This window comes from Rosa rugosa, chromosome 2 (genome assembly GCF_958449725.1).
Source record: "Rosa rugosa chromosome 2, drRosRugo1.1, whole genome shotgun sequence".
Taxonomy (NCBI): domain Eukaryota; kingdom Viridiplantae; phylum Streptophyta; class Magnoliopsida; order Rosales; family Rosaceae; genus Rosa; species Rosa rugosa.
In genome coordinates, this window is record NC_084821.1 from 65,669,900 (window position 1) to 65,690,885 (window position 20,986).

Here is a 20,986-nt window from a genome sequence, read left to right on the forward strand (position 1 = left end):
ATTAGAAATGAGATATTTATCTGTTAAATAAAGGATTGTTGACGATTTGATAAAGAAAAGAAACGTAAAAAACAAAAAAAAATGAGTTTACGCTTAATAGTATGATATATGTACAAAGTTTTCGATAGAATCTTCTAACGGTAATTGTTATGGTTCATTATAAAGTTTTTAACACATCACACAAAAACCAAAAGCAAAAAACCGCACCTAACCAAATCAACAACACAGCCTTAGCTTCGGTTCCGAACCTACCTGACGACCGTTGCACCGAACCAAAGTTTAAAAACTCCCCCAACCCTCATTTTCTCAATACCAATTTTCAAACTGCAACCCTTCTCTCTCTCTCTCTCTCGATTTCAAAGAAACCAGAGAAAAAATGGTGGCCAAGTTCATGAAGAAAAGCCCAAGCAAGTCGATCGCCACCAAGCGCCGTCACCACCGCCGGTCCACCGCGAAGAAAGCCGCGACCGCCGCCTCAACCGCCGTCCTCTCCTCGCTGATCACTTGCCAGCGCCGCCTCATCAAGCTCTTCAACAAACTAGCGCGTGTCGGCACGCCCAACCGCCACAAAGGCTTCAAGATCCTCAAGAAGACGACCGCCCAAACCCACGACCCGACCCGACCCGAAGAAGCCCTGGTTTGCCGCGCGCTCTTCTTCTCCGGCGGCCCGCTCCCGCCGCAGATTTTGCCGGAGAAGAGGACGATCGTCCTCGATCTCGACGAGACCATGGTCCACTCGCAGGCCGGATCGCCGCCGGAGAAGTACGACTTCGTCGTCCGGCCGAGGATCGACGGCATGGTGTTGGATTTCTACGTGCTGAAGCGGCCCGGAGTGGACGAGTTGCTGGAAAAGCTCGGCGAGAAGTATGAGGTGGTGGTGTTCACGGCGGGGCTGAGAGAGTACGCTTCTTTGGTGCTGGACCGGTTGGACGGGAAGCGCGTGATCTCCCATCGCCTGTACCGCGACTCGTGCAAGGAGGTGGATGGGAAGTTCGTGAAGGACCTGTCCGGTTTGGGGAGGGACTTGAGGCGCGTGGTGATCGTGGACGACAATCCGAACTCCTACGCGCTTCAACCGGAGAATGGGGTACCGGTCCGGCCGTTTTTGGATGACATGGCGGACCGGGAACTGGGGAAGTTGGTGGAGTTTTTTGAAGGGGAGCAATGTGGTTGCTGTGAGGATATGAGGGATGCTGTGAAGAACTATGTTGCTGCTGGGGAATGTGTTGCGAAAAATGACGATGAATTCGAAACTTTGCAGACTTGATTTCTTTGTTTTCTCCATTGATTTTCTGTTGTGTAAAGTTGAACAGGCATGTTCAACTTCGATTTGAATTAATTCTGAGTTCTCATTCAGATCAGTTGCCACAAAGGGTTTATGGTTTAAGTAAGTTTGTTCAATTTGTGATTGAGATCGATGGAGTACAATAATCCAGGCCAAGCTTCTGTGTATTGTCTACTGAATTGCATATACTTAAATACTACTAGTCTACTACTATTCTTAAGTAACATGATACAGTGCGGACATAGTGTATCGGATATACAGAATAATCTTTCGTAAGGTAGAATAACGATGCCTAGTTTGGTAGCCAGTTCTTGCTGCTGTTGACGATGCATGAAGTCTGAGGATTGGATGAGGCTTTCTGTTTGTGATGCTGATCAGGTACTGACTAGTCACTACTAATGCTGCTGAAGTGTTGCTATAGCTATATATAGGAAGTTGTGAATTTATAACGAATCCACATCCCCCTCCTGCAATATAGGTCTTCGGAGCCCTGGATATATGGACAACCTCACATTCTTCTGCTTTGATTCACCAACCGATCTCCGAAGGTAGTTCCTGGATAAGTCTTTAGAGTAAGAAGAAATTTTAACCTCCACGGGAGCCAAGCTGTAATTAGTTTTTGTCACCTTGATTCAACCAACAGGATCTCTGTTCGTAAACGTCTTTCGTTTATCCTTTTACCTGAAACTTAATAGCTTAACTAACTGCAACCATCCCACATTATGATCGAGTTGTAACCATGTACAAGACTCTTTTTTGGTTACATGGGGGGCGGTTAAAACCCTGTACAAAAGTCTAAATGATCATTTCTAAACTCATTTCAGTTTTGCATTAAATTAAAAATACAGTCTTTGCTATCAGCATTCCTTTTTAGCTTCTTGCATTGCACGTTACAAGTGCGTAAAAAATTATAAAAGTAGTTATGAAGTAGAGATCATGGGTTCAAAAATTATAAAGGTAGTTATGAAGTAGAGATCATGGGTTCAAATCGTGACACATATTACTTAAAAGGACAATCTGTGGCATCACTAGCCTATGCCTTTAAGAGTGCAAACATATCAACTCCTATTATAGAGGATCCATAAAAAAAAAAAAACTCCTATTTTAGAGGAGCTACCCCGTTTTTTTTTTGGTCTGAATAGAGGAGCTACTTGCTAAGCTATTGCAGGGTTCAAATCTAGCTTTGCCAAGGAAATGAAATCCCTCAAGCATCTTCAATAGAGAACTGTAAAGTCCAAAAATTCGACAACCTAATTTCCTAAAATGAAGTCTCCTTCCTTCAACAAAGTCCTCAACTAAATTATCCATCACACCTTGTTTCTCAACTTCCATGCTGGTCGAAATCCAAAGACTGATCTTTTCTAGAACAAAGTCCTCAACTACTTAAACTCTCGAGCATCTTCAAGAGAAGAGCTGTAAATCCGAACATTCTAAAAACCTAAATGCCCTACAATTTAGGGTCTTTTCTAGAACAAAATCCTCAGCTAAATTAGCCAGGCAAGATCAGCAATCACACTCTTTAACAACAATTCATTAACTCTCACATACCAATAGCAACAAAATTTGCACAATGTGCCACAATCTTTACGCCATGAAAGTAAAAACCAGTTGAATTAATTGCACAAACTGAAGCACATTCATCACAAATTAGCTGAATTCACAACACGTACATCATATACTGATGAACAACATGTATATATAACTCAATGAACAAACAACAACGCATGCTAGTCGATTCCGAGTAAAGCGAAAAGATTTGAACAACAACTCAGTAAACAAACTCAAAATGCAATCATAGTAGCTCAAAATTTTTGGCTGAATCGGATCAATTTGCAAGTGAAGACCTGAGGGGGCAATCGCAGAGCCTCGGACTTGGGGAAGCACAAGTCGTCGAGGGACTCGCTGCGGCACCACCGGCACTTGGGGTTCTGGGAGCACTGCGCTTCCGACGACATGTCGCAGCAGCTGGGGATCTGATTCTTACCCAACCGGATCCGATTCGCAGATCCGCCGGAGATGGCTGATAAGACGAGGAGGAGGAGGACTGGGGCGAAGCTCTTGAGTTTGGGAGTTGAAGTGGAAGTCTTGGCGGTGGTGGTTGCCGCCATTGGAGGCTGTGTTTAAGTTCGTCTCCGCCGCGTCGCTTGCTCCGATGTTGGCAAGTGTAGAGAGTTCAATGATTTTTTTCGGACAAAATATGACTCTTAACTATAAATGTCAGACCTGATTTTTTACTATTTATTCTCTTTCTTGGCCCCAAAAAGAAATTATTTATTGCTACTAGCTAGTTATCAGAACAACCTAAATATGAGTCGAATGAGCAAAAATTTAATAAAATTCGTAGTAATTCGAGTTGATTTAAAGAAAATAAAATAAAATAACTTAATTTATCATGTTTGAAGATTGAAAATTAATTGTTCGGTGTTTCTAACCAGTTTCATAATTGTAAGCAATACATTGGTAATTAGAGGTAAGCATTTTTGCCTCCCAGCTAGGCTGGGTTCCAAACCCCTATCAAAAAAAAAAAAAAAGAGGTAAGCATTTTTCAGTGTAATCGACAACCATCTAAACTTCAACATTAGTTTTTTAGTTTGCTTCAATTGTCAGTTTAGCCTCCTGTAAATAACGGTGATATCATTACTGATATCTTTTTCTTTTTCTCTCTTCACTTTAAATCTCTAATAATGTAATTTAGGTATAAAATCTATTGTTTGGCGTTGGGCTCAAACATCATCTACACGAAGCAAGTAAATGTTCGTATTCCATGAAACTATAGTTATTAATGGTGTTGATATTTTAAAATTAAAATTTAATTTATTTAATACAAGAGTTATCACTAACACCTCAAACCGCCAGATTCTAACACACCCCAAATAGCAGTAATCTTATTTAAGTTTTCTTTTCCGATTTTTCTTTTTGATCGCGAGTGCTCTTTTGATTGCATTAACAAGTTAGTAACACACCACGCAGTTAGTATTCGAACCAAAGTAAATAAAAGTACTAAATGTAATTTCGAATTCTTTTCGTGAAGTATAAAACTCGGAAAGCAATAACAGATAGGAAAACGTTTAAGAGACGAACACTGACCGACACGCCATTACAGCTTCATTCCCAAACCAAATTCCTCTATTCTCCGATTACACAAAAGCTTGGGTTTTTCCAATTCGTCTATTCTTATATGCCCAACAACAACATAGAGCAAAAGCTCGATTTAGGTTAAAATTCAATGGACGGCGATCATCACAACCCCAATTCTGAACTCGAAGTCGACGCTTTGTCTTCTAGGGTTTCCGATTTCTCGCTACACGAGGACATCCCCAATTCGAAAGTTCAATACCCGCCGGTAATATTCATTCTCTCTTTGTTTGTTTCTGAAATTGGGCTACGTGATTCTGTTTGTTTTTGTCTGTGTATAATTAAAGTCTGAATTTTTAATACCCTAAAGTAAGTTTTGTATTGTTTTGGGTAAGTTTGGAATTTGATCATAGTATTTGATGATGAATCATAATAAAGTCTCAGTATTGAAGTGAAAATTTGGATTCTGTGTGGTATGGAAGCAAAATTGGAAAGGGGAGAAGGGAAAAATTTAAGTCTTTTGGTGATTGATCATGGTTTTCTGGCTGTAATTTTGACTTTTTGCTTCCTATTTGCAACTTGTGAAGTTCAAATTAGTTAAAATTTGGATTAGCTAAAAGGCTTGTTTGTACTGTCTTTTGATTACAGATTGATAGAGAAGATCAAAATCATACAGAGAATAAGTATAGTGATGAACCGAATATGACAGAATCTAGAGAAGATGACTGTGAGGTACGTGGGAAGGATAACGAGGCATCAGAAGCCTGCCGTTCGGAGCAAAAGAAGTACTTTTATTATGATGCTCCACATTATGAGGATACGGGGGTTTGGATACCTGTTTCCGTTCCCCCTATGTTGCAAACGGAGCATGAAGAGTGGGCGAAAGGTTTTTCCTCAAATGGGGGGTTCTTTCCCGAGAATGTCATGGGTTGGGGCCAGTTTATTGGAGATGAGAAGGAGATGACTATGTGGGATGTGATGGTGGAGATGTTGCTTGCGGCCCGTGGGAAAGTAAGTTCATTGGCTTCCCCTGATATATATGGATGTAGAGTTTCATGGATGTCCGACAATCTACTTGAGCAAGCATGGCAGGAAATGGCCCAAACACTCACAGATGCTAACCTGGCTCATGTACACGAAATTCTGGATGCAGATCCACCAAAGTGGCTGGCCGATAGTTCTGCGTCTTCTTGTATGCTCTGTGGCGTGCAGTTTCATCCAATCATGTGCTCTAGGCATCACTGTCGGTTTTGTGGAGGAATATTTTGTGGTGATTGTTCCAAGGGAAGGAGTCTGTTGCCCAAAAAGTTTCGTGTTGCAGATCCTCAGCGAGTCTGTGATGTATGCTGTGTAAGACTTGAGTCTGTACAGCCGCATTTAATGGACCAAGTAAGTCATGCTGCTCAGGTGCCAACCCATGATCTTACTGACCTTAGCACTTTAAGATCATGGGTTAATATTCCTTGGGGACGGTCCATGGAGTATGAGATATATAAGGCGACAAATGCAATCCAGTGTTATAAGAAGGTAAGAGTATAAAGTGTCAAGACTGTCTAACATGTATGTTTGATGCCTACTGTTTTGAAATACAGTGAATTAAACGTACAACTGCTGAAATTGTGTTACAGAATCTTTATTTGTATTGGTTGTCTAGTTTAATGCTGCTGCTGCAAGAATTAGTTCCTCCGCTGATCATAACATACACAATAATCATTAATTTGGTTATTTGCAGAATATGTCTTCTCTATATGAAATTAACATGGATTCTTAGTGAAAGTACCTCATGGATTTAATTGGTCAGGTATGTGCCCTAAAGCCTGAGAAGTCAATTCCCGATGCCATTCTAAGACAAGCAAAAGGCCTTGCAATAATCACTGCTGTCAAGGTTGGAGTTATGGTTACCTACAATATAGGTACAGGACTTGTGATTGCTCGCAGAGAAGATGGTTCTTGGTCCCCTCCATCTGCTGTCTCAACCTTCGGTGTAGGATGGGGAGCACAGGTGAAATATTTTATCTCTTAACATTCAATTGTAATTTTCTGTCAGATCATATACTTTATTCAAATTTTGTCACATAGAAGGAAGGAACTACATTTAAGATGTAATACAGACCAAAAGCATTAATTCTCGACAGTTTTTGAAAAACATATGATTTTTGCAAAACTACAACTCTTTTGCTATCTTCATTTTGAATTGAACATTCTTGTGTCATGTTCATTTAAGATGTTCATAATGTGATGTCCAGCCTGCCAAACTTGTCGTTCCAGTCTTGTGTGTCTTTTCTATATATCTGTGGACTTAAGATATGTACCACTTCCGCGTTTTTGTTGCAGGCCGGAGGGGAGTTGACAGACTTTGTCATTATTTTGAGAACAAGTGATGCTGTAAAGACATTCAGTGGTAATGCTCATCTGTCAGTAGGAGCCGGCTTGAGTGCTGCAGTTGGGCCCTTTGGAAGGGCAGCTGAAGCTGATTTTCGAGCAGGTGATGGTGGTTATGCTGCTTGTTATACGTACAGCTGCAGTAAAGGTGTGTTTATATTGAAGATCAGTATCTTGTTTACCTTTTGGAATGTGTTTCTTTGTCTTTTTCATATTGTGCAGTGTTTTCTTATTAATACCACCACCCATCCTTGGATTTGCAGGCGCATTTGTTGGATGTTCACTTGAAGGCAGCATTGTAACCACCCGCACACAGGTGAATTCTCAATTTTATGGCAGCCAGTCACTGAATGCATCAGATATACTTCTTGGCTCGTTGCCTAAGCCACCTGCGGCTGCCACTCTCTATCGTGCACTTTCAGATCTATATCAGAAGCTTGATCGTTGACAAAGTTGAGTACGCGTCTTATTTATGTGCTGAACCACTGATCGTGGGGGGCGGGGGGAATAAATTGTTGAACTGTGTCTATATGTTTATGTGCATATGCTGTGAAAGTTCTTTGCTGCCATTCTTTGCCCATGAAACACTTCATGGGGTATAGCATGTCCACGGGGAGTACAGCAAGGGAACAAAAACGTTCCTTAACAGATAAAGCTTTGCTTTCTATTGTCAAATAACCTTTATCAACTTCCTGTATATATTCATACCATCTTCCTTTGTATTTGTAAATATGACCCATTGGAGAAAGCCAGAAACTTGGTGAAAAGAAATCTTTCTTTTTTTTTTCTTTTTTTTTTTTGAAATAGGGCCAGTACGGCTGCCCTCAAGCCTTAACCATTAATGAAATCTCAGAATACATGGGGGGACATGATACCTAAACCCCAAATCACAATAAGCATAAAGAGAACAGCTCGAGATCATAACGAGAGTCTCTACAAAAAATATGTATTCTAACCCAATTAGCGAAGAGTGCATCATTGGCTACTCTATTCGCTTTACAAAGGTGGTGACATACCGGAAAGATTTTGCTCACGCAGAGCCATAATTTACTATTACTATCAGCTTTCCCACTATGTTGTCACCGAAAAACAATTTCGGTGACACTAAGTTTCATCCTGCCACTGGAAGGCTGCGACCATTTGACAAAGCAAGGAACTCGCCGCCTAACCAGAGCAGACAAGGCACACAAGGTGTGCAGTCCGGGACAGAGCCCACGTCGCCCTACCCAAAAGTGGTAGGGACTTATTGCCGGCATAGAGCCACATTTAATTGAAAAAAAGCTATAAAACATAAAATAAAAACAGTGTGTGACCTGAGCCCACACCCAAGCCCAAGCCCAGGCCCACACATCATCCAGCCCAAGCTAAGAGCGCTGACTTTCAAAGTCACCGCGCTGCCATCTCGCACGCGTAGCCTGCAGTCTTCCACCGTCGGCGGCATACCCACCACACCGAGCACACGCCGGCTGTCCCTCCATTCCGTCAACCTCCCCATCACGCCAGCAATCGTTGCCACGCCATCCAGCCTCCCTCCACTGGACGACATCATCCCATCCAAACCAGATCAGAACTTTCTGATCCGATCTGAACAATACAGATCTCGTCCTCGCCGCCACCCCCTCACGTCCAGCAGGCGACCTCATCTCCGCTTTTGAGGAAGACGACACCAAACCTCCCCGCCAGCCACCCAACTTGACAGAACCACGTCGCGATTTGGACAGCGCAATCACCACCACACAGCAACCACTCCGACTAGGTTTATTCCAAGAACATCCATCACCGGACATTGGGTCCACTCTGACCCGTCCGACGACGCCGCCACAAGGGCGTGCTGCCGGACGAGATCTGGTTTTTTCTGTCAACTGTAGAAGCGGCTCTCTCTAGGTTTTGAAGCCACGTGCATTTGTGTCTGAAAAGAAATCTTTCTTAGAAGACTTTGATTTGTTGAGCATTATCTGCTTTTCTTATTAGTGATGTCCCATAGAATTCATGTTACTTCTAGGGTTCATTGATGTGTGCTTGTAAACAAAGCCTTTACAACATGTGACCTGCATATAAGGAGTGTGAATTCCAGTCTCTCCCTAGTGTTTTGATGCCTATGCTGTTCTCTTCCGATGTCGTGTAACCAAATCGGGGTTGGCTAAGAAGCTAAAGATAAGGTTCCATTTCTCATTACATTAGCAACAGAAAATCGATTCCTGCTCTCCGATTCTTGTTTATCAACTTCGCTATTTTTGGACTTTCGAAAGGGGGTGGTTGAAGCAAGGTTGAAATCTGCTTACTAGAACCTCTGCTTACTAAAACCTATTATTGGATGATAATTTTGGTAATGAATTTGAGCAGAGTCAACCAGCAGAACTGTAATTGAAACAATAAGAATAGCGATCGTTTAGCATATCCAACAATAGTATCGCATGACATCGGTCAGAAATCCATAGCTTTGGTTAACTTTCATATCCAAATTCTGTCTCAATCTCGAATCCGAAACAAACAAACATCCAAGACAGAAAAATCAATCCTACCAACTGTAAGGGGGCAGAGGACAAATACATAAATTGAAGAATGAGTCTAAAGAAGGGGCAAACACCACCATGAACTATTTATAAATTCAATTTTTAGTTCTCTTCTGTTGAGAAAAAAAATGAAAAAGAGAAGAGAAAAAGAAAAAAACAGCTGCTCCTAATTACTGTACTTCTAGCTGACTTAAAACACCCAGGACATGAAGTTGAACTCTCCCAATCCATCCTCTCATGCCTGTCTCTATCCTCTCATCACTAAGATAAGTCCTTGAACAAATCCAGAAAAAGCGAGAAACTCTCCAAGCACCAACATCCAGCCGAGAATCGATTCCCACTTTACCTAGTTTTCGTGCTCCCAAGAGTGAGTTCAAGATCATCCGATACACATTCCTCGATCCTCTCACCTTCCCATGGTTTCACTAACCCTGTTGCATTGCTCCCAAAGGCAAACTCAGCTGCCATCCCATCTGCCATTGGAACATCGCCACTGTGGTCTAGACCTGCAGCAACTACTGGGGAACATGTTCCGCTTTGCCCGGGAGTCCACATCCGAGACCCGCCACCTGACAAGGCCTCCTTCAACCCAAAAGGGTTCCGTGAGACCAGGCTGAATGTGGGGGATGACGGCCCGCTTTGGAGCCCGGCAAGCCATCCCGAATCAGGAAGAACCTGGCGACCGGGGCTTGGCGGGGTGGAAGAGGGCAGGAAAGAATAATGCTGGCTACCCCAGTTTGAGCCAGCCACAGCTTCATCCCAGTCGCTTTTGGTTCGAGGAGTACGCGAAGTTGGGGAGCTCAGCGGTGGTGTAACTGGAGCACTAATGGAGCCCCCTGGAATAAACAGCTGCGGGAGCTTGGATGTGGCAGAGGATGAGCCTGACGATGAGAGGGTTTTAAGCCATGGGATGAGAGAATTGGCATCAGCATTGCCGTTTGCATTCGCTGGATAGCGAGCTGGACTCGGGAAGGAAGACGAGGCAGGGCTCGGATTGTATGATGCACATGGACTCGGATTGTAGGATGCACATGGGCTCGGTTGGTATGATGAACATGGACTAGCTGATGTCGACCCTCCCATTATGTCCATGCGATCCACAGGTTTGCATCCCTGCAGCAATCAACACATCATCTATGGTGAGACAAAATTGTTCAAAGAAAGATTAATACTTCACTACCCAACAAACTGAGACGTACTGCAAATTCCTAGCAGTTCCCAAATAAATAAAAAAATTTAAAAAATTCCAAGTTATCGAGTCATTCTACCTAATCATTGAACTTTAACTACTGTCTACCTTTTGTAGACTCTTTTTCCATCCCAACCTAACTTATACTAGTTGCTATTTTTATCACATAAATACATTCTAGCACACAAGCAACATTAGTGCCCACAACCACAATTTAATATATACTTAAAAATGGTGGCACAACTGTAAGTAATTGACCAATTGCACTCAAAATCAGAGACAAGTAAAAAGAGGAAAATAATGTACAACTGCGGCTACTTAATGGTTCTCCGGCCCCCCTCCACGACACGCCACCGCCCAACATGTTCCCTCTTCCTACACGCTTTACTTTACCTTTTCTTTAGTCTTTACTTTACTTTTACTGCCTCTCTCAAACACACAATTACAATTTTAACCCCCAGATGGGAATCCAAGAATTTCTACGCAATTTTCAGAAACTATATAAACTTTAATTAAACTAGGTCAAGAAATTGAAAATGAAACGAAGAAGAAGAAGAAGAAGAAAAGCACCGCCCCCAGGAGCCATCATATATGCCCATGTCATCTATCTTACGCGTAATTAGCGGGGCAGTCGCCGCAGAATTTTCAAACAAATCAATAATGCGCGTGACAAAATGACCGAAATGCCCTAAAGCAGTAAAAAGAAAAAGAAACGAGCAGAGAGTGTACGGAAAAGGTAAAAAAAAATTTCCGATTTTTTTTATCTTTTTCAGAAAGAGAAGTAACAGTCCCCCAGAGACAGACTCAGAAAAAGGAGGAAAAGAACATTCACTTGCATTAAAGCCAAGTGAAAGTTTTGGGAGGTGGGAAAAGCCCCAGATGACAAAACTACCCTTCCAACAAACACTCGTACGTTTTATAAACAGACGTGTCAGTGAGTTCAGAGGTAAGGCTATTTTGGGAACAGTAAAAAAGCTCCTGCAGGTCCCCTCTGAGCTGTGCAGTTCATCGTGTTCATATAAGAAACCGAAACAGAGCGAATCTCAAAGTCCCCTCGTTTTCCGTGCGCTACGCCCTGTCGTCATTAACGTAACGTACACCGGTAGATGCGAAACCAATCAAATCAATAATATACAAACCAACCTCAGCTCAACCGTCCGATCACTACGATCGGAGCCACTCCACTTGCTTCTGCTAACCCAAACCGCACACGGCGGACGTTAGCAAAAAAAGAAGAAGCTTAAACTGAAATAAGATTCAAATACAATCGGATCCGTGATCCGTAACGGAAACGGAAGCGATTGGTGCACCGGTGACCGGAAAAATTGAGTAGTAATTAATAGTTTACCTTTCGGTAAGTGGTGCCGTCTTCTTCGACGGTCCAACCGGCTTCGTTGCAGAGAGCTTTGAGGACCTCGTTGTTGTCGCAGTGCTTGGGGAGCTTGTAGTTGCCGTACATACGGAGGCCGGAGTAGATCTTCGCGGCGATGGCGCGGCGCCTCCGCTCCCGCTTCTTGTTGTTCTCCCTCTCCTTCCACGTAGGCATTCTCGTCCCCGACGTCATCATTAATCGGCGGGGGGTTTGGTCGGGATCCCGACGGGGAGTTCAGACCGGCGGGAACCTGCCGGCGACGACGACGACGACGAGGTGGTGGTGGTGTTTGTTGGCGGTTTGGAGTATGGGAGAGAGAGAGAGAGGAAGAAATGAAGGGGAGGTTTGGACAAGGCGAGCTAAATACAAGTGGGGGTTGTAAATGGGCAAGGTTGGGGTGAAAACTACGAAACTGCCACTGCTTTATTTTGTGTCTCTGACTCCGGAATCACGGGGCTTAACACGTGTTTAGGCTTTTTAAAAAGGCCGGGAGGTGCGAGTGGCCTCGTGGCCTTCTACTTTCGTGGTAGCTACCCCAGCACTGGAGGAGACGACGTCGTTTGGTGTTTTAGTAGAACCTGACATTATTTTTGTTTAGATTCATGATTATCGTTTTTGCCAACAAGGGGGGCAAGTTGATTAGGGGTTAAAAGGGGAGGGGTAGAATGGGAAATTGAGGATGTGAGGTGGATAGGATTATGATTAGAATTGTAATAATGGTTCTGTGGACCATCAAAATTCAAACGGTCGTATTCAGTTTGACCAAGCTTGCCTTGGCTAGTTTTGATGATCTGCCTTGAGCCCTAATGTTTTCCGTCAAACTAGTTGGAGTATTTGACTAAGCTTTCCGGTTCAACTAATTCAAAGAAATCAAAAAATGAGTGATAGTGAACTCGTTTGAGGGATTCTAAGCAATAGTACTATTTGAATGAAAAATCTTAAACAAAATATTGGAACCTTATTACAAACCAATCATAAATCGACGATAATTATATTTTTGTAGGTACATACAAAATATCAGAGACTTAGTTCCTCAGTTCGCTTTAATATGTCTATTTATACAAAATTTATCAAACATAAAATCTTAAGATTATATCTACCTTCCATTTCAAAAGCGACATCAAGCCTGAAATGCTTTTTACAAAAGTGCTACTAAATGAATAAAAATTAGAATTGTTCGACACACCAATTATAATTGGGGAAAAATTCACCAACGGTGTCTGGACACTTAGGGGACTTTCAGAATGATACCTGAACTTACAAAGTTATCAATGTGATACCTGGACTCATTTTTTCGTATCAACATCGTACCTATGACGGAAATTGGCCGTAGGTATCACATTGATACGAAAAAATGAGTCCAGGTATCACATTGATAACTTTGTAAGTTCAGGTATCATTCTGAAAGTCCCTAAGTGTCCAGACACCGTTGGTGATTTTTTCCCAATTTTGCACGTGCGATGCACGTGAGTCACTTAATGAAGACAAAATGACCGATTTACCCTCAAATTCTTTCTTTCTTTTCTTTTCTTTTTTTCTTTATTCTTCTTTCTTTCTTTCTTTCTTTCTTTCTTCTTATTCTTTTCTGGTTTCTTCTTCCCCTGATTTGAATCATCAAGATTCAAATCATCTTGCTCGTCCGATTCCCACCGCCGATCGCTGATCAAACACCGCCGCTGCGTCTCAATTCACCTTCATGCACCACAGATGTTTCTGGTTCCTCCAACTTCAAATCCTATAGCAAATTGAAATTGTGCATTGAGGCTTCACCGCTCACTCCAAGTTCATCCCCGCCGCCGCCACCAATGACTTGACCACCACCACTCTCGTTCTCTCCTCCGACCCTCTTTTATACACCATTGATCAGAAACTCAGACTCCGCCAGCCTTCCACTCTCAAATCACAGCTCCAATCCCACCCTTTCATCCTCTCCTTCGTTCCCGACATGCAACACCACCTCCACACCATCCTCACCTGCAACTTCATCGGTTTAGCCGAAAACTTCGGCCTCTAGCCCAACTTCGATCAGAGGCAATTTTAGGCAGACAAAGATTAACAACTTCGACCTCCACACCATCCTCACCTGCAGAAAATTCGAGCTGTTCTTATTCACCAGCTTCGCCACTCCGCTGCTACCCACCATTGTGCCTCGCCGATTAGTAGACAAAGAACTCGGAGCCTCCACCATCGAGAAATTGAGGCTCACGTTCTGCGTGTCATGCGCGGCAGATATCGGCCTCGTCGAAGAAAATGTTGTATGAACATAAATTTAGTTTGGGTTCCACGGTGGCAGCTAGTCAAGCTCGTTGATTGCGACCTTGGCTTTCTTGATTAGCCAATCGACGACCTTGCTAGGCTGGTCGTATCCAAGCCGGTCCTGCATGTCGTAGAATTGAATGGCGGTGTGGGCGACGAGCCGGATGCTGCAGTCCCTGGGGCCTTTGGTGGTGCAAACCTTGCTGTGGCGGTCCTTCCGGTCGGTGGCCCTTAGAATGTGGCATTGAGCCTCCACGATTTTGCTAGCGGTGGAGGAAGAAGCAGTCCTTATCCCCAAACCCAATCGAGAAGCAGCGGAGGACGACGTTGTTGTGCGGTGGTGGAGGTTGTTGTGGTCAAGTCATTGGCGACGGCGCGGGGATGAACTCGGAGTGAGTGGTGAAGCCTCAATGCACAATTTCAATTTGCTATAGGATTTAAAGTTGGGGGAATTAGAAATATCTGTGGTGCATGAAGGTGAATTGAGACGCAGCGGCGGTGTTTGATCGGCGATCGGCGGTAGGAATCGGACGAGCAAGATGATTTGAATCTTGATGATTCAAATCAGGGGAAGAAGAAACCAGAAAAGAAGAAGAAGAAAGAAAGAAAGAAAGAAAGAAAGAAGAATAAAGAAAAAAAGAAAAGAAAAGAAAGAAAGAATTTGAGGGTAAATCGGTCATTTTGTCTTCATTAAGTGACTCACGTGCATCGCACGTGCAAAATTGGGAAAAATTCACCAACGGTGTCTGGACACTTAGGGACTTTCAGAATGATACCTGAACTTACAAAGTTATCAATGTGATACCTGGACTCATTTTTTCGTATCAATGTGATACCTACGGCCAATTTCCGTCACGGAGCCGTTACGGAAATTGGTCATAGGGTACGATGTTGATACGAAAAAATGAGTCCAGGTATCACATTGATAACTTTGTAAGTTCAGGTATCATTCTGAAAGTCTCCTAAGTGTCCAGACACCGTTGGTGAATTTTTCCCTTATAATTGAGAAAATCAAAACTTTCGTATTTGATTCATAATGATAGCCGCTTCACGACACATTTTGAAGTCTGTCAATGTGTGATTGGGGCAATGGACGGACCTCAGCCTAAATTTGGACATGAACTATTATGGCTAATTAAAAACAAAATAAGTTAATGATGGTGCTTAGGGTTTTAATTGCCGATAAGGAGCAACTAGCGTAGATTAGCTTAGGGCGGTGATGAGTGTATAATCAAAAGTCAAAGAAACATGAGTCATGGGTGGGACAGAGATTGCGACCGATGGGCCGGGTTGCTTGCCGGCGTGCGGTGGCTACGATACACCAGAGATGGTGCTGCTTTCTTTTGTCTTTTGTCGTTTGTCAGTGAGCCACAGACATGCGTGAGCTGAGAGAGAGAGAGAGAGAGAGTTGTTTGTTGGTGTGCAGTCCGTGTGATATGATAGCACGAGGCTTCTTCACCAGAGAACAAAGGTCCGATCTCTCTAGTTTCACGTATGGTTCTGGCTACTGATCCGTATAAGAAACTGACATGATTGACGTCCAGGAAGTGATGAGCTTTTTTCTGATAGGACCGGAGCCAGGGACGTTGTACGGGCCCGCCGCCACCTTGCCAGCTAGCTTCTCGTGGATGGCCTGGCTCAACCTCCCCCAATCATATGCCTTGTCTTCGATCGGCCGATTTGTGGCTTTATATATGCCACCTGGTTATCGGAGTTCTACTATTCGATCGACCATGCTGTCCGATACTGCGTTAACACGATGGAGTACTATTCCACAATCTAGGGTATGTAAGATAATTTCACTAAACAAGAGTGCTGAGGAAGAAATCTACATAGAGATAACTTCTACAAATAGGCAAAATGAAGTGACGTCGGTGAGTTGTAGGTTGTTTGTCATTTTATTAATTTGTAAAATTAACAATAAAGAATGAGTTCGAACTTCATCGATGTTGAAAATATTAGATTGAGAATTATAATACAAAATGGTCAGCAATAAATAAATTTCTATATGCACGTACATATTTGTCACGTTAAATCAAAATTCAGTTGTTTAGCTCGTATTATATTGACAGAGCTTAATAATAGTTGGGCCTAACACGGATTGATAATGAAGCAAAGTAACTAGCACAACCGTAGACGTCTTCAACTTCACCTTACATGAGACTTCTTCTTCGATTCTCCGATTCAAGATCAGAACTCGTCTTGTATGACAGTATGCTAGTGTACTATACACTCTTTGTATTTTATAAGTTTATATTTTATTACATCAAATTTACCAACAAAAAGAGTATAACAATACTAGACAATATTGATCTATTTCTATTTTCAAAACATTGAAGTACTTATGTAACCAATCGTGCATCTAGGGCATAAAGATTTGATTTGATTTATACTTTAATTTAGTATTAATGTAATCCATCCTAGGTCTACCTTATTAATCTATGTCTAAGAGATTGGAAAGCAGCAAGCAACCTGCAAATTTTGGCAGCTTCCTACTTGTAAACCGTTGAAGATAAGCTTAAGAAATCAAAATTATGAACTAAGCAAACAAGGACAGCAGGGTCATCCACGTCCAGAAATTCAACCACCTACACGTGCGCCGCGGAATCCACGATCGTATCAAAACCCGATTGCAACCCACGCCCTCGGGTCCGCCACTGCCCCTGTGAGGTCAGCCGTGAGAGTGAGACAGAGGCTTTTGGCGCCTTTTTTTTGTTTATTGTGTTCCCCGTGGTGCGTGGCACCGATTGTGGGGTTTTAATTTGTTGTGGTGGGGATCCACCTTTAATCATGTCCGTCCGTCGCATCGGCGGGGCCACGTGATGTCCGATATGCCCGCCCTTTTTCTCTTTGGGCTGTTTTAATGGGCCTTTGTAGTTGCATGTTATGGGCTGATAGGCTAACCCTGGACAAGGCCCATTCGCAAAGTGGGCGGTCCGACATTTGAAGGTTGGAGAAACGGATGCGTAAAATGGCGGTCAGGGGCGGAATTTATTAGGATATAAAGTTTGGAGGGGGTCGAAGGTTATAAGTTTATTATTTCGGCAATAGTAAGCTGAAAAAGAAAATTATATATTAACTCATTATAGTGTTATGTTAAGTAGTTTTGAAAAGAGCTGACGTGCATGATAGAAGGTTCGTCCTTGATGGCGGCCTACTATCGGAAGTTCGGACGGAAATACGAAAATTAATATTTTTCATTCTAGTGCATAATTAGATGTCTTGTCCCCGGCATGCATGATAGTAGGTCCGCCCCTGATGGTGGCCTACTGTTGGAAGGTCGGACGGAAATACAAAAAGTAATATTTCTCAGCGGCAAATAAGTTAATATGGCTGTTTTCATATTAGTGCATAATTAGATGTGTTGTTCCCGGCATGCATGATAGTAGGTCCGCCCCTGATGGCGGCCTACCATTAGATAGTCAGACAGAAATACGAAAACTAATATTTCTTAGCGGCAAATAAGTTAATATTAAGCTGTTTTCGTACTAGTGCATAGTCGTATGACAACAGATATTGTCACGATCGAGTTACTACCCAAAGCCATTTTAGGTATCGATGGTTGTTCTTTGGAAATATCTTGCGCTGAGTATTAGGATCACAATAAAAGCCCATTAACTCTGACAGATAATTTATGTTTCAAAGGTCACATTTCCTAAACAAACCACAAAAGTCTTAAGACTTTTTTATACAATTATACAATTTTAATGGTGATCGGAGGAATAATTATACAATTTTTGTACTGATCTTTAACCAAAACGTGTGGTGGCGTAACGGGCTAATCTCAAGCCATGTGTACGGCTGACGTTGGGAGATGCTTACCTTTCCTTTAAAAAACAGCCTTTCCCGTTTAAACAATCAAATGCCTTGATTATAGAGGGCCGCCCACCAAAGCACGCACGTCACTCCCACCCCCTCCTAAGCACGCAAAAATTAAAGACAGATGAATCAGGCGTTTCCCAAATCCAATAATAGAAATCAGAAAACGTGAACGCTCAAGCAAATCATATACTAATCAGATTTTTTCTTGCCAAATTTTGCCTCTAATTAACCTAATGCAAAATAAGGACCGATAAAAGCATTAAATCATAGGATTTGGCTTCTCTGCTATAACTATAATTTGCTAGAAAAAAAAGTGCATCATCTGGCCCTTAAAACTTCTTGATGTTTCTTGATGTGGCATCAGCTGGCCCTTAAAACTATATCTGACGGCTATGATGAAATCCAAGCAAATTATAGCAAAGTAAATTATAGCAGAGAAGCCAAGTCCGAGGAGGAAGTTTAATTGATTGTCGAACCAAATTGAAAGTCAACGAGATCATAGCTAGCGGTTATCCATGACATGTCCAAGTGTCCAACCACCAATTATCTCACAGTAACTTATAAGTTAACATCCTAATTACACGTGACTAACAATCACTTTTTCACGTATCACTCATCTTTGCTAGATAAATCGGACGTGCTATATAACCACCCACAAGTTTCTCGTAATGCTAGATTCAGACTAATTAATCCACTATCCAATCGAAGGTAATATCCAGATAATCATTTCCTATGAGATATCCTTCTTTTTCTTTCGGATATATAGAATAAAACGAATTTACACCAGAAAATTCTTACGCGTTTCGAGGACAAAGGATGCCCAAATATTTCGAGAAGCACGACCGACCCAAACGAATCGTTTTCGGGATTTGGGAGTCCACCGCAGCAGTAGCCTTCTCTGCAACTTCGTTAGTCCCCCTCGTCTTATAATTCGCCAATATTCTCGTTACTTTTGCTCCAAGCTTTTTTGAAATGTAGTGAAGTTAAATTCTTTGAAACTGTTTCAACGATTAGTCAAACTGCGTTTCCTTTCTTGTTCTCTTCAATTTCTCCAACGAAAAACCAAAACCAAAGATTGGGTGGTTTTTTTCTGGGCATAAAATTACGGTAACTGCACAACCTACTCTGTCCGGAGCTTCCATTATTTCCTTGGCCGAGCATTCACACCATTTGGGATTTGCGATTGAAAATCCGGATTTTGTGTGATTTGAATTGGTGGATGAAGATTAAAGGATTGAAATTTTGCTGGGTTTTTGGAGTTCTGAGGAGTAGCTGACACATTGCTTACTGGGTTTTTTGGATCAAAGTTTTTGGGGTGATTAATACATTGCTTACTGGGTTTTTGATTTGGGGTTACTGGGTTTTGGTGAATTAGGATGGATGAAGTTCAAGGCGTTTCTGGATCTTTACCTCCTTTTCTTTCGAAGACATATGAAATGGTGGATGATTGTTCGATTGATTCGATTGTGTCTTGGAGTGCGAGTAATAGAAGCTTCATTGTCTGGAACCCTCCGGAGTTCGCCAGAGATTTGTTGCCAAAGTATTTTAAGCACAACAACTTCTCTAGCTTCATTAGGCAGCTCAACACATATGTAAGTGGCTGAGATTCCCACTTCAGTTCAGATCATGTTTGTTTTGCCTTGTTCTTTGACATTGGGATATGTGTGATTGGAGTCATGCTTTTGTTTGCTAATTTTGATTTGAATGTGTTTCAATAGGGTTTTCGAAAGATTGATCCGGAGCAATGGGAATTCGCGAACGATGATTTTGTTAGAGGTCAGCCACAGCTTATGAAGAACATCCATAGAAGAAAGCCGGTGCATAGTCATTCTGTGCCGAACCTCCAGGTCCAAGGACAAGGACAAGGGAGTTCATCGTTGTCTGAAGCTGAAAGGAAGAGTATGAAGGATGAGATTGAGAGGCTTAACCATGAAAAAGAACGCCTTGCGGTGGAGTTACAGAGGCATGAGCAGGAAAGGCAGGGAATGGAGTTGCAAATGCAGTTCTTGAAGGACCGCTTGCAACATATGCAACGGCAGCAGCAAACCATGGTGTCTGTTGTGGCTCGAGTTTTGCAGAGACCAGACATTGCCTTGAATCCTGTACCGCAGTTTGAACTCTGTGGCCGGAAGAGGAGGTTTTCAAGTGTCGATTTGGCCTATGATCAGGTCAGCATTGGAAGTGGTCAGATGGGGAGTCGGGAAAATGTAACTAGAGGAAGTATGGAGACGGGAAAGGTACTGCAATTGGAGTCATTCCTGACATTTTGGGAAGATACCATTCACGATGTTGCTGAGACTCAACTTCAGGCTAATACAAACATGGAGTTAACTGAATCTACAAGTTGTGCCGAAAGCCCAGCTGTATCCTGCATGCAACGTATTGTTGACCATCAATCTAAATCCACAGCAATTGATATGAATACGGAGCCTGCTGCAGCTGTTTCTCCTGTGCCTGCTCGAAGTGTTTCTCCTGCACCTGCTGGGAGTGTTTCTCTTGAGCGTGCTAGAAGTGTTTCTCCCGAGCCTACTAGAAGTGTTTCTCTTGAGTGTGCTAGAAGTGTTTCTCCAGAGCCTGCTAGAAGTGTTTCTCTTGAGCCTGATGCCTCAAAACAACAACCCTCAAAAGAACAAACAGCTAAAATTACTGGTGCCGGGGTCAATGACTTGTTTTGGGAACAGTTCTTGACAGAGAATCCCGGTTCAACAGACTCTCAGGAAGTACAGTTAGAAAACGATTCCGATGGTAGGGGGAACGAAATTAATCCAAGTGATCATGGCAAGTTGTGGTGGAATATGAGGAATGTAAATAACCTTACAGAACAGATGGGGCATCTCAGTCCAGTAGAGAAAACATGATGCTATTTGTTTTTTCTGGGATTGTGCTGCCCATTAGCTTACATATTATATTTTAGGTATGAATGTTTATTTTCTCTTTAGGGCACATATATATACATCTTCTGTGTTTGAGTTCATTTTCTTCTTGATTCTATCTTTAGTTCAGTCGAGTATCTTACCATATGCTAATTGCTATTCTTATACCTTTGAAACCAAATAATAACATTAAACTTCTGGCTAAATTCTACACCTTTT

General features: G+C 42.4%; 4 protein-coding genes across 4 annotated transcripts; 3 read left to right on the plus strand and 1 right to left on the minus strand.

Annotated features, from left to right (window-relative positions):
* Positions 1-324: 324 nt before the first annotated feature.
* On the plus strand, positions 325-1,466 carry LOC133733325 (uncharacterized). Its single transcript, XM_062160969.1, has one exon. It carries the CDS (start codon positions 377-379, stop codon positions 1,265-1,267), a length of 891 nt encoding a protein of 296 aa, XP_062016953.1. The 5' UTR covers positions 325-376; the 3' UTR covers positions 1,268-1,466.
* A 2,870-nt stretch (positions 1,467-4,336) lies between these two features.
* Positions 4,337-7,521, plus strand: LOC133729395 (uncharacterized). Its single transcript, XM_062156912.1, has 5 exons — positions 4,337-4,628; positions 5,009-5,887; positions 6,162-6,362; positions 6,695-6,890; positions 7,006-7,521. The coding sequence occupies exons 1-5, from the start codon at positions 4,512-4,514 to the stop codon at positions 7,188-7,190; spliced, it is 1,578 nt and encodes a 525-aa protein (XP_062012896.1). The 5' UTR covers positions 4,337-4,511; the 3' UTR covers positions 7,191-7,521.
* Positions 7,522-9,311: 1,790 nt separating this feature from the next.
* Positions 9,312-12,187, minus strand: LOC133729396 (BES1/BZR1 homolog protein 4-like). The gene is made up of 2 exons (XM_062156913.1): positions 11,793-12,187; positions 9,312-10,368 (listed from the first exon to the last, which is right to left on the minus strand). The coding sequence occupies exons 1-2, from the start codon at positions 12,009-12,011 to the stop codon at positions 9,598-9,600; spliced, it is 990 nt and encodes a 329-aa protein (XP_062012897.1). The 5' UTR covers positions 12,012-12,187; the 3' UTR covers positions 9,312-9,597.
* A 6,381-nt stretch (positions 12,188-18,568) lies between these two features.
* Positions 18,569-20,868, plus strand: LOC133729399 (heat stress transcription factor A-4c). The gene is made up of 2 exons (XM_062156916.1): positions 18,569-19,486; positions 19,613-20,868. The coding sequence occupies exons 1-2, from the start codon at positions 19,271-19,273 to the stop codon at positions 20,750-20,752; spliced, it is 1,356 nt and encodes a 451-aa protein (XP_062012900.1). The 5' UTR covers positions 18,569-19,270; the 3' UTR covers positions 20,753-20,868.
* The last annotated feature ends 118 nt before the right edge of the window (positions 20,869-20,986 follow it).